We start from the raw sequence: 19,259 nt of genomic DNA, 5'->3' as shown, positions 1-19,259 counted from the left end.
TGTTCCCATTGGTGGAAGGGTCGAGAACAAGAGGGCACAGATTTAAGGTGGTTAGCAAAATAACCAAAGGCAACATGAGGAACAACCCTTTTACGCAGCGAGTGGTTAGGATCTGGAATGCACTGCGGGAGAGTATGGTGGAGGCAGATTCAATCGTAGCTTTCAAAGGGGAATTGGATAATTATCTGAAGAGAAAAAAAATTGCAGGGCTATGGGGAAAGGGTTGGGGGGGAGTGAGACTAACTAAATTGCTCTTGCCAAGAGCTGGCATGGGCTGAATGGGCCGAATGGCTTCCCTCTGTGCTGTAATCGTTCTATAATTCTATGATTCTATGAAGTAAATATTTTCATGTTTTATTTTAAAGAGGGGGTAAAATGGGAAAGAAGCATGTAAAATAAAGTTTATTATTTTAAGTGTTGGATACATAGATGCTAACTAAACCATTTTCAAACTAAATATGGAGGTTGTTAAAACGTTTAGTAAGTTGGGCAACATTTTACTGTCTGGATTGTGATTATGTGGTGTTAGCTCAAACCCAAGTATGGCTTAAGGCTTTGTGCCAGCAACTTCCAAATTCACATTCAACTTGCTTGTGTTAGTTGTTTCTGTTCCTGCTACGAGCTCTATCATTACTGCTGTTCCAGCGCAGGGAATAACCACAACATCAGTGGTGAAATTAGAAAGGGAATAAAGACAGAAAATTCCAAACAATACCAGCTGATCCCCTGGGTGTTGCTGGGATGTGAAAGTAATACCAAGGATTGAGAGATATAATTATTTTGAGAGACTTAGATAAACTATGATGGTATTCAGTTGTGGTTCGGTGGGTAACCCTCTTGCCTATGAGTCAGAAGATTGTGGGTTCAAGTCTCACTCCAGTAATTTGAGCACAAACTCCAGGCTGACACTCCCAGTGCAGTGCTGAGGGAGAGGTGGAGAGGATTAATGAGGGAATTCCAGAGTTTTGGCAGCTGAAAAAATGGCTGTCAATGGTGGCACAATTAAAATTGGGGATGCACAGAATTGAAGGAGTGCAGAGATATCAAAGGCCAAATGGCTAGAGGAAATTACAGAGATAAGATTGGTCATCTACTGGCTGTAATACTGCAGATTATCTTCAGAGAGCTGAAGTATACTTTCACTTATTCAAATTTGTTCACCAACACAGGGCCTCTGTTTATTTGTGTTTTGCTGCGTTTGATGCAGTTAGCAGGCAGGAAATAATTCCCATCTCCCACCGGCTCTTAATAGAGTCTAGCACTTATCTGGTTAGCTGATTTTCATTTGGATTCTGGGATCCCAGATTCCATGAACTGGCTGCTAAATCACTGGTTAGGCCTCAGCTGGAGTATTGTGTCCAATTCTGGGCTCCACACTTTAGGAAGGATGTCAAGGCCTTGGAGAGAGCGCAGAGGAGATTTACTAGAATTAGACCAGGGATGAGGGAGTTCAGTTATGTGGAGGGAGTGGAGAAGCTGGGATTGTTCTCCTTAGAGCAGAGAACGTTAAAGGGAGATTTAATAGAGGTATTCAGAATCATGAAGAGTTTTAATAGAGTAAACAGGAAGAAACTGTTTTCACTGGCAGGAGGGTTAGTAACCAGAGGACGCTGATTTATGATAATTGGCAAAAGAACCAGAGGGGGAGATGAGGAGAACTTTTTTTACACAGTGAGTTGTTGTGATCTGGAATGCGCTGCCTGAAAGGGCGGTGGAAGCAGATTCAATAGTAACTTTCAAAAGGGAATTGGAGAAATATTGAAAGAGGAGAGAATTGTAGGGCTATTGGGATAGAGCAGAGGGAGTGGGACTAATTGGAAAGCTCTTTCAAAGAGCCAGCACAGGCACAATGGTCTGAATGGCCTCCTTCTGAGCTCTAAGAATCTATGGTGTTCATGCTGCTTTCCATAGATTGAAGGTAGGTATACAGAGCTAGGTGTAACTAAGAAAGAATGAACAGTGATAGATATAGTGGCAGAAGGTCAAATATAGAGGAAATGTGAGGAAGCATTGGGGATGGTGGTATGAAGAAATGGAGTGATATTAGAGGAAGATAAATGGAATGAATGATGCAAGGCAAAGTGCAGTCAGGGAGGGAGAAAATATAAAAAGAGGGGAACTGAGTGAAGTAACATCTGAGCCAATGTGGGAGCTCCAAGCACATAACATTTGGGGATTGTGGTATTCAAGGGGCTGGATTTAATTTGTGCGCCTCGCTCTGCGGTGGAGTACTTGGAGCTTGGCAGCTTTCCGACATGGAAGGGCCACTGCACAGCCCCCGCAATATTACGCGCAGGGGCTGATTTAAATAGAGGGGGCGGAGCGGCCCCCACGTCCCCAGCAACGGCATCCAGCGCCACCGTGCGAAGAAGTAATTTTAATTTTTAAAAGGTAAAGTAAGCATTTATTTTATGATTGCAAATAATAATAACATGGAGGCCCCTCCCCAACCCCACCAATGGTCACTTCATTGCCCGAGATAACCAAAACATGCCTTTTTCCCTACACGAACTTTACCCCCCAACCTTCTAACTTTTGCCCTTCGACCTCTTCCCACCATCCCCACATCCAATCAAAAGTGTTTTCCCCGTTCCCCCACCCCTCCTGCGCTGAAAATGTTATTCCTCCCCCTCCCCAACAGGTTCTCACCTCCGTACGGAGTTCCGAAGGCACCTGAGGGACGAACGGTGGCCGTAAAATCAGTGTGGGACAGCTGCCGCCTGCAGGTAAGTGAATTTGCATCTCATTTAGGCTAATTGGAATACGTAGATGAATTCACCACCGCCGAGAGGCGGGGGGTTGCGGGCGGGTGCTGCTGCGAGGTCCCCCCGCCGCCAGTAATATGCGGCGGGCCCTTCTCGACGTCAGGGGTCGAGGTGGGCCTCTCCCCACAGAATTTTACAGGCACCCTCCCATCCCCGTCGTGACTCACGATGTCAAGAGGTTGGTAAAATCCAGCTCAAGGAGCATGATCCTAGGAATGTGTACATTCCTGTCTTTTAATATCCTTGAAATTGTGGGATCTTTACAACATTCCCAAAAATTTGGAGCCATATCCATACAATTAAATCACTCCAAAGAAAGAGGTTTTTCCAAGACATTTTATTGTAGGAAGTGAGTAGAGTTTATCAAATAGATTTAACAAGAGCAGATGCAAGCAATCTACACAGTCAAATCAAGTTCTATTCATTACAGAAATTACCTGTTTAAAGCCCTTTATCTCACACACATACATCTATATATATATAAAATATAAACATGTACATATCAATAAGTCATCACTGTCTCTGATACCAATGTCTAAGTCCCTTGACGTCATATTTCATTGATGAGTCAGTATGAATGCTACATAAAACAGATGTGCCCTGACATTTAATGGTTAATTTAACTGTAGCAAGTCACCAAGACTTCTTTGACAGGACCTCCCAAACCTGTGAGCTCAGCCATCTAGAAGATCAAGGACAGCAAACACATGGGAACACCACCACCGGCAAATTCCCCTCCAAGTCACACACCATCCTGACTTGGTACTATATCACCGTTCCTTCATTGTCGCTGGGTCTAAATCCTGGAACTCCCTAACAGCACTGTGGGTATACCTACCCCACATGGACTGCAGAAGTTCATGAAGGCAGCTCACCACCACCTTCTCAAGGGCAATTAGGGATGGGCTATAAATGCTGACCTTCCTCGAGATACCCATATCCCAAGAATGAATAATAAAAATAGTTGCCTTAAAGTATGTAGTTGTTTCGATTCTTCTCGATGTCGTGCCAGTTTTGAGAAATCTTGAAGACATCCATGAGGAATTTCTCAGCATTTTGTAAGACGTCTTCTATATAACACCAGAAAACCTTACACCCCAAATAGAATGAATTTATTTAAACTGCAAGAAGAAAAGAATTTCCTTCTTCCAATGATGAAGGTGACATTAGCTGTCCATCAGTTGCATGTTGATAGATCAAAGACTGGAAAGTCTATAAGGAATCAAAGTTTGGGTCCAACATCATCTTCAGTGCAGTTAGACAGCATATTAGAAAACAAAGTAGGGATTAATGTCCTCTGCAACAGAAAGAAATACAATAAGTCAATTTTCAGTAAGATCTAAGATTTTTTTCTGCCAATTTTATTATCCAACCCAGAGCTGATCTTCAAATTCTATATACTCTCCAACACCAAGACTATCTAATGCCTTTACCTCAGCCCATCTGCTGCTGGATACCTCAGCCATGTGTTGGGTAAATTCAGACCGGATAATTCTTCCTTTCTCACCAAGATGGTGCAAAAGGGTAAAAGCTATAGATTAAACAATCAGGACAAACACACCAGCAAGTCCCAGAAAAAACAATTCACCTCTAGCTGTGACAATAATCTTATATTGCTGTTGGGGTTTGCTCTTAATGGAACCGTGAAAACAAGTTAGTTCTGTCTTAAAGCTACTGATACTGAATTAAAGAGAGCAGGGCAGAAAGAGTAAGATCCAAGTGAGCAAATTGTTCATGTTATTACTAATAAATTCACCCTGAGGTGATACTTACTGACTTCGTTTTGCACATGGTCAACCTCAGCATTAGTCTCATCACTGTCATCTTCATTGGCTGCATCTTCATTATCATCCTGATTGGAATCAGCTCCATTGAGTTTGGATTCAATTCCATCAATGTCATTGTCATTGTAAAGGGCTATGTCCACTGAGTTGGTACCAATATTCTGGGTCTACAAACAAAAGGAAATGTTTCTATTACTATTTGAAGAGTAATAACTATTGGAGTGATTGGAAACTGCTTATAAATTGTAGACTCCAGGTCAGACGAATCCAGCAATAATCGACTTTTTAAAGATTGTTTTACATCTGTAACAAAGTGTGACACTTTGAAGTGTTACAGTCCAAGTGTTATAGACACAAACTAGACATAGACTGTTTTATACTGAAGGATTTTTCGACATTTTAATACCAATTTCAAGAAAACCAAGGAATTGACTATAAGCCTGAACATAACTAAGCTTGTTTAAAATAATTGTTAAATTAACTGTTCAAGAGGCATACTGGGAAGGTTGGCCACATCGGAAAAGTGTTATGCAGATTGTCTGGAAGGCTATGGAAAAGGTAGCCTGGAGAGACTATGGGAAACTATTCTAAACACCAGGTGTTGTTTCTGTAGCATCAGTCTGTGTAACCATGGGAAAGTGAGAGAGGAAAGTTTCTGAAAAATGTTGTTTTGTCAACAAGATTCATATAACAGCAGCCATTCTAAAATAAAGGAGGAAACAGTCTAGAGATCAACCAGAGGCTGATGAGAAGAACACCACACAGGATATCAATGGATTATTAACCTCTTAGTCTTCTGAAGTAGAAAAATTGGCCATTCTGAGTTTCAAATTGTATGACTGACATAAAGGTTGTACGAATCGCTATCTATAAATCTCGTAGTATTTTAATGTTAATAAAACCAACAGTTAGAAGTGTAGTAAACCATGGTTGATTCTTGCCTCTGATTACACTCAAGAGTTAAATGTGTTAAAACAAACAGCCTGCAATATACACTAGTGGAGTTCCTTTCATTTATACGTTAGAGAATACACTGTTTTATAACCAGGCGGGTGTTTGTCTAAAACAAACAATTATTATAGTCAGGGTACTGATTCCATTTTGTTTTTCCATGAAAACTATATATTGGTGGCTTTGATCAATATTATATGTTCCTTTATCTCTGCCCTTAACTTTGTCTTGTAACTAATTTTTAAAGTTTTTTATACAGGGAAGTACCAGGTTGAAGATGTGCCCAGAGCACAGGGGAACAGGGGACCAGCACTGCAGCATTTCTGCTTTTTGTGGTAACATAACAATATAAGAAATAGAAGCAGGAGTAGGCCATTCAGCCCTTCAAATCAGATCCACCTTTCAATATAATAAAAGCAAAATACTGCGGATGCTGGAAATCTGAAATAAAAACAAGAAATGCTGGAACCACTCAGCAGGTCTGGCAGCATCTGTGAAAAGAGAAGCAGAGTTAACGTTAACTTGTTCCGAAGAAGGGTCACTGACCCGAAACGTTAACTCTGCTTCTCTTTTCACAGATGCTGCCAGACCTGCTGAGTGGTTCCAGCATTTCTTGTTTTTATTCCACCTTTCAATATCATGGCTAATCTGCTAACTCACTCCATTTTCCCACCCAATCTCTCATATCCCTTGATTCCCTTAGTGTCCCAAAATCTATCGATCTCAGTCTTAAATATACTCAACACCTGAGCATCCACAGCCGCTGGGGTAGGGAATTCCAACAATTGCAAACCCTCAGTGAAGAAATATCTCCTCATCTCAGTCCTAAATGGCCGACCTGTTATCCTAAGATTGTGACCCACCTCGTTCTAGAATCTCCAACCAGGGGAAACGGTCTCTCAGCAACAAAATGTTGGTTTGGGATTTGACAGAACATGGGGGCTAGAAATTTGACGTATTTAATGGGAGGCTTAATGCGTACATGAGGGAGAAGGGAATGGAGGGATACGGGGACAGAGTGGGAAGTGGTAATTAGAGTGGGTGGATGCTGGTGTAGAATAGAAACACCGGTGCAGAACAGTTGGTCTGAATGGCCTGTTTCTCTACGGTAGATTCAATGTAATAGATCCAGAGATGCTCTGACATCCTTTGTGACCTGTGTTCCTAATGGCATAAAGGTGAGAATAATAGTGGATCCCAACCTGCTCAGAAAACAGTTTTATTAAGCTGAAAAAGCTGAAGAGATTCAGTCCCTTATATTTTATCAATTAATTAAACTCTTAGTCTGCCTAGCAGTAAATTGAAGAAAGGAGAAAAATACCTCATTTTCTTCAGTTTGTTCATCTTCATCTGAGTTTTCATTTGACGCTTGCTGATTTACAAATTCCTCATTGTTCAGGGTTTCATCGTAGTTCACATCCAATCCAGCTGGCTCATAGATTACGTCTTGTTGGCTAATACCCTCATAACTCTCGCCGATCATCGAGTCATCTTCAAGGTTTAATCCCAATGAGTCCAATCTTTGCAAAGAGTCAGAGTATGGTAGAACACTAGCTGGTTCCTCTGTGTTTGAAACGTCAGGCGCCAGTTCCTGGGAGTTTTGTTGGTCAAACCCAACATCCACAGCATTGGTATCAACCCCTGGTGCAAAAGCTCCCTCATAATCTGGTACTGCAGGATCCCCATAACCTGGATCAGCAGGTACCCCATAACCTGGATCTGCAGGTACCCCATAACCTGGATCAGCAGGTACCCCATAACCTGGATCAGCAGGATCCCCATAACCTGGATCTGCAGGTACCCCATAACCTGGATCTGCAGGATCCCCATAACCTGGATCTGCAGGATCCCCATAACCTGGATCTGCAGGATCCCCATAACCTGGATCTGCAGGATCCCCATAACCTGGATCTGCAGGATCCCCATAACCTGGATCTGCAGGATCCCCATAACCTGGATCTGCAGGATCCCCATAACCTGGATCAGCAGGTACCCCATAATCTGGATTTCCAGGTATCCCATAATCTGGTACATCATATGGCACATCCACAAAGGGTATTCTGAAATCAGTATCTTCCATACTGCTTGTATCCTCAAGCGAAATCTCAGAACTCATACTGAGGGCGCTAGTTTTGCTGATCACTGAGTACTGTTGTGGGTCATCTTCTCCCACATGATTATTGTTTTTTACCTTTGATGGTCCAGAATTAGAATTCTTTGCATAACGGTTAAATACAGGTGTATTTGCAAAGCTTGGGTACTGAGGATAGTTAGGGAAGTTGTAATTTGGGTAGTAGCCTGGATATCCAGGGCTCATAGGGTATTGGGGATAATTTGGGTAACCAGGGTAATAAGGTTGCATAGGGAATCCAGGCCGATAAGGAAAATAACGTTGGTATATAGTTGGGTAGAACGGTCGATAATAACGATTGTATCGCTGTAATTACAGAGCAAAGACATAACATTATAAAACGATCAAAAAGGTTATTCTATAGACTCAGGTGAAAACATACACTAAGTACACAGAACAACAACCTCCGTTTGTATAATACCTTTAATATAGAAAATGTCCCAATGTGGCTCACAGAGACTTCGTGACTTTACAGATAAGATATTCTCAGCTTTGTGTGCAATCTCATATTTGTCAGCAGGATATTTTTTACATTTATCACAGTTAGAACCTGGTCCTAGGGAGCAATGGAAGGGATAACTATCACTGGGACAAGTCTACAAACACCCAGGTGAAGGAGGGTCAAACGTCTGCGAGTTCACTTCTCTTTCAAACTCGAGCAGTTTTAACTTTGGTGGGAGCCCGACACAACAGCTCAGAGACAGGATCAGGACCCAAACACTCACACTGGGCTGTCCTGCTCACTCTTACAATGGATGGAGCTTCCTGTATCCTTAGCTCATGTCTGCCTTCATCCCTGCCTCAGCTCATCAACTGCTGAAACCCTCATCTGTGGACACTAGGGAATCAAGTGAAATGGGGATAGGGCAGGAAATTGGTGTTGAGGTAGATGATTTTGTTGAATGGACTGTGTGCTCCATTCCTGCTCCTATTTCTTGTATTATTATGTGTTTGTCCCATCCAGACTCAACTATTGCAATGCACGCACCAGGACGACCTCCCATCCTCCTCCCTCTGTGAACATCAGCTCATCCAGAACTCACTGCCAATATCTAAACTTGCATCAAAAACTCTCACCCTCTCACCCATTCTCACTGATGACATTGGCTCCCACTTTCCCAACACTCACACTTAAAATTCACATCTTCGTGTTTAAATCCCTCCATAGCCTCCTTCCCTCTCCTGTAACCTCCTCCAGCCTTCAAACCAACCTCTTCCCTACCATCCCTCTACCATTCGCTCTGACTCTGGCCACTTGTACATCCTTCCTTTTCTTCGCTCCATCATTGGCGGCTGTGCCTTCAGCTGCCGAAGCTCCAAGCTCTGGAATTCCCTCCCTAAACCTCTTACCCCTCAAAGCTTTCTCATCTTTTAGTCCCTCCTGAAAACCCAGCTCTTTGACTGAGTTTTTGATCAGTCCTCCTAATATCCCTTTCCTTGGCTCAGTATCCATTCTATCCAAACACCTCTGTGAAGCAAGTCAATACGTTTATGTTACATTATAGATTAATTGAAAAGGACTTTATTAAAAAGCAGAATAAATGAACCATATTGTAAGAATAGTGAAAAAGGAGAATTACCTCATTACTGCCGCTGTTAATATCTCTGGTTTTACGAATCTGAGAAATTAAATGTAAAAAAGCAGATGACATTCTGAATCACACAAAGGAGTTACCAGGATGGTCACGACAACAAAGTAACTTACTCTACATTTGCAGATTTCCAAATACAGTTGCCTCTGGGGGTTTGGAGGAGAATCTCCCAGAGATTTGGGAGAGAATTTCCCAAGGTTCTGGGGGAGAATCTCTCAGCATTTTGGGGGAAAACCTCTCAGAGATTTGGGAGATAATCTCAGAGTTTTTCCTGTAATTGGCTGCAAATATTCTTCTCTGTCCTCTGAGGTTGGATGAGCGTGACCAAGGCTTGATGATCTTTGCTCACCTTTCTATTCATATGTTCATACACAAGTCTCTACTATTCCTCTCACTGAGACTCCTTTCAGCAACCACTCCTCTCTGTACACAGGTATCTCAAGCAGTTAGTCCTCACTAAAACGTGTAGCTCTGTGCTTAAAGCAATGCCCCTTCCAATGCAACAAATTGTTAACTTATTTCACCAACTTAGTACAATGTCCTTTCAGGGTAATACATGTGCTGTGTTCAATCAGCATAATTAAACATAAAAAATGTCCATTCAGAAAAAGTTAGCATGTTATTTCCAATTTGTTTTAATTAACACGCAGTTTCTTATTTTGAAAAAGTGATGCTTACTGGACTGGCAAACGTTACGGCAACCAGGAATGTGGTGAGAATTGCTGTTTTCATCTTTTTGTGGAGCTTTCGACCTGCAAAACAAGAACTTCCTTCATTAGAGAACTCAGTGTGAAAAGGTAATTGGACAAAGGCTTAAAACAGTCACTTTCCCTCTTGTTAGAATGCCATTATGTTTGTACACAATTAGTGAGTAGAAAATGTCGCAAGACAGCTAACAGAGGCAGAATCAAAATAGGAAATGTGCTAAAGCAGGAGATATTGTAGTGGGGGAGGGGGTGACCAAACTGTTGGTCAAAGAGATTGAGGGTCATAAAGGAACAGAAGCAGATGGAGAGGAGGAGGGGTTTAGGGAGAGAATTGGAGTGAGAGGAATGGACGGGTTGTGGGGGTTACCAAAGTGTGGAGGGGTGAGGTTCTGAAGGAATTAAACACAGGAATTTTTAAGTGTGAGGCTTTCGTGGGCAATGAAAAAAGTTCCCATGAGTCTTCATAGATTCACCATGAGCACTGCGGATCCAGGTGGGGAGGTTTGTTAGGGAGAGGCGAAGGGGGGCAATGGAGGTAGGAGGGTGGAGTAGGAAGGAGGGGATGGTGGGCAATAAGGGGGAGCGAAGGTGGTGTAGGAGGGACCAGAGGGGCAATGTGGGTAGCAGAAGGGAGGAGGTTTTAAGGGGGAGGGGGATATTTGGGAGGTGGGGGTTGCAGAGGAGAAGCAGGGAGTATGGGGAGGGCAGTGAGGGGGAAGGGGAATCTGCCCCTTCTGGCTCCACATGAACTTTATTGTCATGAGTTCTGTTTTCTCTAGTTCATAGACTCTTCTTAGAAAACCTTTCCATTTACTGAGTAAATAGACTTTTCTTTCATCTCATTGGCTGACACAAGCCCACTGTAAGATTGCTGGGAATCAGTAAGATTAAAGCTCAGAGATCCTGGTAACAATTGTCTGGTAACCCATTGAGACCTACAGCTCAGGACCCGGCAACAGTAACACCGATCCTGCACAAGCGTCAAAGTGGACAAAATACACTGTGACCTTCTCCTTTTCATTGCTGGTTCAATTGTTGTGCATTTCTAGCATCAGCTGGTTTTAGGAAGGGTGATTTACTGTTCAGGTAAAGTCCCTGAGTTTCATGCATTGCACGCATGGGATAGATAAACAACTCAATAGGAGCAAAACGAAAACTGGGATCACAACATTCTAACTTGAGATAATTATAAATGACCTAAAATAAAATAGAAATACTATAATGTGTTCCCTCGCAACTCTCTATTTTCAGGCTGTTAACGAATGCAAATTGCAGTTTGCCTGAGCAGTAAAAGCCCTTTACACTTTCAGGTGAAGTGTGAGCAGGATCTTGGAGATTCCAACATCTGCTGTGTGATAATGCACTGTAATTGGATGCGTTCTCCCCACACCCTGGATCAATTTAAGGGCGAGGCAGTTGAGTAGTAGTAATGTCACTGGTTTAGTAATCCAGAGGCCCAGGCTAATGCCCTGCGGACACGGGTTCAAATCCCACCATGGCAGCTGATGGAATTTAAATTCAATGAATTAATAAATTTAATGAATTAAAAACAAAATCTGGAATTGAAAGCTAGTCCCAGTAATGGCACCATGAAACTATCACTGGTTCACTAATGCCCTTTAGGGAACGAAACCTGCTGTCCTTACCTGGTCTGGCCTACATGTGACTCCAGACCCACAGCAATTTTTATTATTTTATTTAGAGATACAGCACTGAAACAGGCCCTTCGGCCCACTGAGTCTGTGCCGACCATCAACCACCCATTTATACTTATCCTACATTAATCCCATATTCCTACCACATCCCCTCAATTCCCCTACCACCTACCTATACTAGGGGCAATTTACAATGGCCAATTTACCTATCAACCTGCAAGTCTTTGGCAGTGGGAGGAAACCGGAGCACCCGGAGAAAACCCACGCAAACACAGGGAGAACTTGCAAACTCCACACAGGCAGTACCCAGAATTGAACCCGGGTTGCTGGAGCTGTGAGGCTGCGGTGCCAACCACTGTGCATAACAAATTAATTAATTAATGTGGTTGATTCTTAACTGCCCTCTGAAATGGTCCAGCAAGACACTCAGTTAGAAAGTGGCCTCCTTCAGTGCCATAAGATGACTCATCACTATCTTCTAAAGGGCATTTAGGGATGGGCATCAAATGTTGGCCTTGCCAGCAATGCCCACATCCCATTTCAGAATACAAAAACTTGTGTACAATGGACGCTATGGAAGTTTGACATTGCCATACAACATCTATAAAGATAGAAAGTGCAGATGAAAGTGATCTCTGGGCTGGAATCACAGGGAGAGTCTCGTTCCCATGATTCTGCCGTCAATGATGAGCTGCTTCGAAACCCAAGGCTTTTGGTGAAAAGCTCAAACTGAAGAAGTTTCTCTGTCAGTGTGAGCTTGTTTCTCATTCCTATCTTTGCTTTTAGCATTTATCCAAACCCTTTCCCAAAAGTAAGTTTAAGAAATTTGATTCTTTTCACTGAAGGAATAGAGCTGTGCTCTCAAGACAACCTGCATTGTAGAAGATTAGGTTCAAAGAACCCTACAAGGGGCAAAAAGTCCCAAATATTTAATAAGCAGCAGCTAGTGTTAGATACAGTTACTAATGTAACAAACTGCACAGGACAAATCCTCGATCAAACCCAGTTCTGATGAAGTGTCTAAACCTGAGACATTAAACTGTCTGTTTGCCCCACAGATGCTGACTGACCTGCTTAGTATTTCCACTACTCCATCAAACTGCTTAATTCCAAAATGATGCAAACAAAGTATTTTTTCTATGTCATTGAACAAAGAACAATACAGCACAGGAACAGGCCATTCGGCCCTCCAAGCCTGCGCCGATCTTGATGCCTGCCGAAACTAACACCTTCTGCACTTCCGGGGCCCATATCCCTCTATTCCCATCCTATTCATATATTTGTCAAGATGTCTCTTAAACGTCGCTATCGTATCTGCTTCCACCACCTCCCCTGGCAGCAAGTTCCAGGCTCTCACCACCCTCTGTGTAAAAAACTTGCCTCGCACATCCCCTCTAAACTTTGCCCTTCGCACCTTAAACCTATGTCCCCTAGTAACTGACTCTTCCACCCTGGGAAAAAGCTTCTGACTATCCACTCTGTCCATGCCGCTCATAACTTTGTAAACCTCTATCATGTCGCCCCTCCACCTCCGTCGTTCCAGTGAAAACAATCTGAGTTTTTCCAACCTCTCCTCATAGCTAATGCCCTCCAGACCAGGCAACATCCTGGTAAATAAAAGCAAAATACTGCGGATGCTGGTAATCTGAAATAAAAACAAGAAATGCTGGAACCACTCAGCAGGTCTGGCAGCATCTGTGGAAAGAGAAGCAGAGTTAACGTTTCGGGTCAGTGACCCTTCATCGGAACATCCTGGTAAACCTCTTCTGTACCCTCTCCAAAGCCTCCATGTCCTTCTGGTAGTGTGGCGACCAGAATTGCACGCAATATTCTAAGTGTGGCCTAACTAAGGTTCTGTACAGCTGCAACATGACTTGCCAATTTTTATACTCTATGCCCCGACCGATGAAGGCAAGCATGCCGTATGCCTTCTTGACTACCTTAGCCACCTGCGTTGCCACTTTCAGTGACCTGTGGACCTGTACGCCCAGATCTCCCTGCCTGTCAATACTCCTAAGGGTTCTGCCATTTACTGTATACTTCCCACCTGTATTAGACCTTCCAAAATGCATTGCCTCACATTTGTCCGGATTGAGACAATATAATTAACACCTCCCAGCTGGAGCACAACAGACACTCAGCGCACTGTGGTTCCAGTTTGCATTGGGAGTGATCAGCCCACAGCCACTAATCCAGAGGTAATGAAGAGAGTTATTGTGCAGACACGAGACTACAAAGCACTGAGTGACACGACCCACCAGGAACCTGTGCATTTAATACAAAACAACATTGCTTCCTGATCACTGCCGACAGGTGAAATAAAACGATGGGTCCCCAAGATTCACAGCATTGGTTTGGATTGAAAAGTGGACTGAGTTTCGGCAAATCTATTGTTGCCAAAAAAGAACTAAAATCCATCACTGTCACTGATGTCATTTGGAGCCTATCTGTAAGATGTCGGTGGGAATTCTGTGAGGTCACGTTCCCAGTTGCCATGCATTTGTAGTCCATCCCTAACAGAGTTGCTAGCTAGGCCATTTCAGAGGGCAGTTAAGAGACAACCACTGACCCGAAACGTTAACTCTGCTTGTCTTTTCACAGATGCTGCCAGACCTGCTGAGTGATTCCAGCACTTTCTTGTTTTTATTTCAAATTTCCAGCATCCGCAGTATTTTGCTTTTATTATATAAGAGTCAACCACATTGCTGTGGGTCTGGAGTCACATGTTACTCTCTATCTACCCTATCAACTCCTTTAATTATCTTAAAGACCTCGATCTTATCATCCCTCAGTCTTCTATATTCAAAGGAGCACAAGCCTAGTCTATGCAATGTGCTCTCATAATTTCACCCTTTTTGCCCTGGTACCATTCATATTCTCGATTGTTTGGCACTGTTGATAATACTCAGGCCTTGGAATGTAACATTTATGGGTTGAATTCCCACTCCAGGACTAAGCTAACACTTCAATGTGGATTTGAGTGAGTGCTGCATTGTCCATCAGATAAGTCATTGCACTGTGACTCCATCTGCCTGTTGCAGGGGTGGGGACGGTGGTGTTACAGATCCCACTGCACTGTCTGTTCAGTGGGGGGGGGGGACGGTGGTGTTACAGATCCCACTGCACTGTCTGTTCAGGGGGTGGGGGGGAACGGTGGTGTTACAGATCTCACTGCACTGTCCAGGGGGGGGGGGACGGTGGTGTTACAGATCTCACTGCACTGTCTGTTCAGGGTGAGGGGAATGGTGGTGTTACAGATCCCACTGCACTGTCTGACAGCAAAGAGTTCAATATTCCTCCATCAAATAAAACCGACAGAAACATATTAGCTGGCCGTTATCTCATTTGCTGGTTATAAATTCTTGCAATGGACAAATTACAGTGTTTATCCATTAACACCAATGATTGCATTCCTGAAAGCTTTTCATTGGATGTGAAAGCACATTGGAGCATCCTGAGAGATTTGATAAGGTTTTATATAAATGCAAGTTCATCCCTTCATTCGCACTGATTAGACTTTTTATCTTGGATCAGACTTTGTGATCACTTTGCTTACAGTAACAAATGGAGGCTGAGTTTGTGCATCATTTATCTCCAACCTGTTTCTGCAAGAGGCATGACTCACAGCTGTGGCAGACAAAGAAGATCATCACCCAACCACCCCCTGTGTCCAGGGGTGTCCTGAGGTTGTGGAAGGTGCTATAGAAATGCAAGTCTTTCTTTCTTTAGTCCTTTATGTTGTTACACTCCAATCTGGACAGAAGAGTATTGAATTTTCCTTTATCTCTATTTCCTGTAATATTTCAAAGTAAAATTAATTTGGACAATCTCAAACTTTCTCCTGGTGGTTGCAAGTTCAGCACCAGAAACTCCTCAGGATTTGGCAAAAACAGCACGTGTTTGAATAAGATTGCCAAAGGGTTCAGACTGATGGGAAACACAATACAATGTGCCACACACTGGGTCCATTACAGAAACAAATGTTCTTGCTAATTTTCCAAACAAGCCTCCCTAAATTCAAATTGTTTCTACCAATCCTGCACCGATGTTACACCAGCCATTTGGGGGAGAATGCCAAAGGAAATTCCCAGTAAATGGGTCATGGTTGGGGCAGAGTGGAGAGAGTTTCACTGTGCACATGGTTGTGCAAGTACCTGACCTGGGGTTCTTGATGCTAACGTTCAGCATCCAAAGTGAGAAAAACATTTAATTCCCCAGAAACGACTGCTCTCCTACTTCACCTTATTAAACACATAAATCCACAGAGGATTAAAAAATGGCAATAACTTCCTTCTCCAACCAATCTTAGTCATGAAGGTAAACTACACCCACTGATATTCCAGCTGTTATGGTGAAGCAGCTTTAGGTTTTGCTTGTGGTGAGCTTTGTGGTTGGGATCCAGCCCCATCTAATTTGTGACTCTGAACATAAACAGATGAGTAACCAGCTAAAGTTTCTAACTGGGAACTGGGCAAACAAATAAATATCACTTCCATCCTCATGTCACATAAAAAGTCCTTTCATCCTGGTTACCTCAGCATTAAAGGGGAGGATGAGCATCATGGCAAAACCTTCTTACAAAATGTGCAGCGACAACGTTTCCCTTTCTCAGTGCAGCCCACGTTTGTCCCCATGGATCCACAGGGATGTTCCACATGAGTGACTTTTCAAACACTCTCCTCTCCTCATCTTTCTTTACCAGGGCTGGAACCTCAGCTGACACAACAACACATGCCGAGCTTGTTTTGCCGAGTTTCGGTTGGTTCACACAGTGGGTTATTGGAATGCAGCACTTTCCCGGAAGTGGCTACTGATGCGGAGGCTAAAATCAGGTAAGTATTTGAAATGGGAAAGTATTAAAAGATGCGGGGAAACAGCAGGGAAATGGGATCAGACTGCTCCAGTTGAAGAGCTAGCATCGTTACAGGGGTGATGGACTGAATGGCCACCTTCTGTGCTGTAAAACCTATGATAACGTTTATGTACATCACATATAGAATTGGTAACTCATTAATTCTGTAAAAGAAGATAAATTAATACAGTAAATCTATAATTAAGAAACATAATTAGTTGCTGAAAGTTAATAAAATGAAAGGAAACATTTAATTGCAGTGTTGCACAAGATTTTCACTATCTAATGGTGCTTTCAAATATTTCCTCTTGTGGATAAAAGCAATGAGCGAAACAATATGTTTCCAGTTACTAATTTTAATCTATTGATAACATCACAGAAAAGTATTAAGTGAAAGTTACCCACAGCTGTGAGGTAACTGAGATGAGGAAAAAAAACTCTGAACCAGTTACAACCCCCTTACATGATAGTCTTTGGCTCTGGAATATTGGATTATTAATGAATATCGGATTAAAATTCCAATGTATCTATTCTTGGATCTATTATTAAAATTCAGCACTCAATATCACTTTATAGAATCTAATTCCAATAGCACTTGTTGGATAGAATGTTGAATAGCAGAAATCCCAGCTCTCAGTCAGGCTGGGTGCAGTGCGATTAGTATGGGTCCAGTTTCTATGAGTTTCCATCAGTAACCTCAGCACAATCCGAATGGAATCAGCCCCCATCCACAACTGGCCAGGGGCCCACTTTAAAATTGTACATTTCCGCTGCTTCAGAAAGGTTCTTCAAATTGTGCTCATTTTCTCTGGCTCACAGGCACTAGTCAGTACCTTTTAAAAGTTTTTCCATATCAAAAATTATTTAATTTACAAACTGATTGGTGTACACCGATGAAACTATTAAGTAACTCAGTACAGTTTTAAAAAGTCATTTTCAGTGATTTTTCAATCAGGTTACTCACAGATGGAGGACACTTCATAAAAATGCTTATTTTTGTGATAAACACATTTTCAGACTTATTAATAAAACTGCCCCAAGTTACCCCAACCCTATTTGCCCAATCATCACCTGTAACACATGTGGAAAGTAAAATTTTAAAACAATTCTGTTATATTCTGCTGACCAATTGCGCTGGTTCATGGAAAATCTTGCATTTGAAATTCTGGAAATGGCATTGAGATGACAGGTATGGGAGATGGTGTACACCCACAAGGAGCTAACTCATTCAAGAGGGAAAAGGAAGATATTTGACAAAAAAAAGTATGAAAGACTCTCAGCCTGTTGGAGTGAGGTGAATTCAAATGGTGCGTAACCTTGGGACTAAAACCCCTAGCTAGGAGAATGATACCCAAGTTAGACTATCAGTTCTGCAAGATACATGCACTGTTGAAACTGAGTACAAACAACATGAAAATGAAAGAAACTGCACACTATGTCTTAAAGGAAATATCTGTGTGAATCCTGACCAAAATTTTTTCTTTTAAATAAATTAAAATGCTATACTATATTCAATTGAAGAATCACTTTTGAGATGACAACTGTAAACATTTATGTGTACAGATTGGATGAAGTTAGAAATATTTTGCACAGGATTAATGCATCTTACTCTCCAACTTAAAATTCTTGGAGCAGAACCCGTTAGCAAGATTTAAACACTTTACATCTAAGGTGTCAGATTCAGTGAAAGTAAAAGCACCTGTTGAAATGTTGGTGCGGTCCCTGAATTCTCTTGTCTTAGAAACAGATTATATTGAGTCACCCTGCTCATAGCGAGAATCCAAGATTGAGATTTGTTTTAATCCAAACTGAAAATTTTGGAGAATCCCTTCAGCAAACTGATTTTACTGTTCAGAGCACTGTAGATGAACCAGGGTAAGTGAACCATAGCCACTGTACAGATGGCATTAAGAAATTGCTCTCTATTGGGGGGGATGAGATTTGTAGAGCAGCCATCCACTCGGACTGAAACAGACAACACAATCTGTTCAGGGACCTGAGAGACCATCATAGACAATTTCTACCTGTGTTTTCTAAGAATGCTCCAACCTCCCTTCAAACTCCAGAAGACTTTCTAACACGGTCTAAAGGTTAACAAAAAAAATGCACAAATTAAACAAACCCTGAAGGGTGAAAAGTAACTTTCTTTGCTGATGTTTATGAAATAATTCTGACTATATTAAATGTGAGAGTTTTAACATAAATAAACCTCCATTACAATCAGCAAAATCCCTTTCCTGAGTCAATCTCTTCAACACAGCCAGTCACCATCCAGCAACATTCATCACAGAAACTTTTTAAAGTGACTTTAGATCAGCACATCCCTGCTCAAAGCAAGTACTTAATCTAAAATCAATAATTGTTCACATGTTACAAAAAATTACTGATCCAGTTAGTTTTTTAAAAAAATGACATAACACCACTTAATATTTTTGAAACTGTTAAATAGACGTTGCAGTAATTTGACTCTCGGTTTCTACTTGAATAAACATAACATGAAAGAGTTGAAGACATTTCTGTCATTACCTCTCCACTTCTGGAAGGTGCAGAGATCACTGGAGTGAAATAAAATGTGACACAATTCCTTTCTCGACTGTGAATGGACTAAACTCAGCTGGAGTAGAGAGATCACTCTCACTGGAAGTCAGCTCACTTCTCTGGAAACTTATCCTCCTGCCTTGCAGGCTCTGCCCAAATCACAACCAATCACTGCTTAGGAAATCTGATGAAATGAGCTGATACAATCATTATTAACCCTCCAGACGTTAGTCACTGGGGGGGGGGGGGGAATAGCAAAATTTACCCTCAGTTAATCCTTGCTG

The 19,259-nt window shown here is 42.1% G+C and overlaps 1 protein-coding gene across 1 annotated transcript; it reads right to left on the bottom strand.

Moving 5' to 3' along the window:
- Window positions 1–3,170: 3,170 nt before the first annotated feature.
- On the bottom strand, window positions 3,171–19,059 carry LOC137361352 (collagen alpha-1(IV) chain-like). The gene is made up of 6 exons (XM_068026263.1): window positions 18,964–19,059; window positions 9,902–9,975; window positions 9,212–9,250; window positions 6,822–7,937; window positions 4,539–4,716; window positions 3,171–4,062 (listed from the first exon to the last, which is right to left on the bottom strand). The coding sequence occupies exons 2-6, from the start codon at window positions 9,953–9,955 to the stop codon at window positions 4,034–4,036; spliced, it is 1,416 nt and encodes a 471-aa protein (XP_067882364.1). The 5' UTR covers window positions 9,956–9,975; window positions 18,964–19,059; the 3' UTR covers window positions 3,171–4,033.
- Between the last annotated feature and the right edge of the window lie 200 nt (window positions 19,060–19,259).

This window comes from Heterodontus francisci, chromosome 1 (genome assembly GCF_036365525.1).
Source record: "Heterodontus francisci isolate sHetFra1 chromosome 1, sHetFra1.hap1, whole genome shotgun sequence".
NCBI classification, from domain to species: Eukaryota; Metazoa; Chordata; class Chondrichthyes; order Heterodontiformes; family Heterodontidae; genus Heterodontus; species Heterodontus francisci.
The sequence above is the reverse complement of the archived record's forward strand: the minus strand, read 5'-3'. Positions and strand labels throughout refer to the sequence as shown.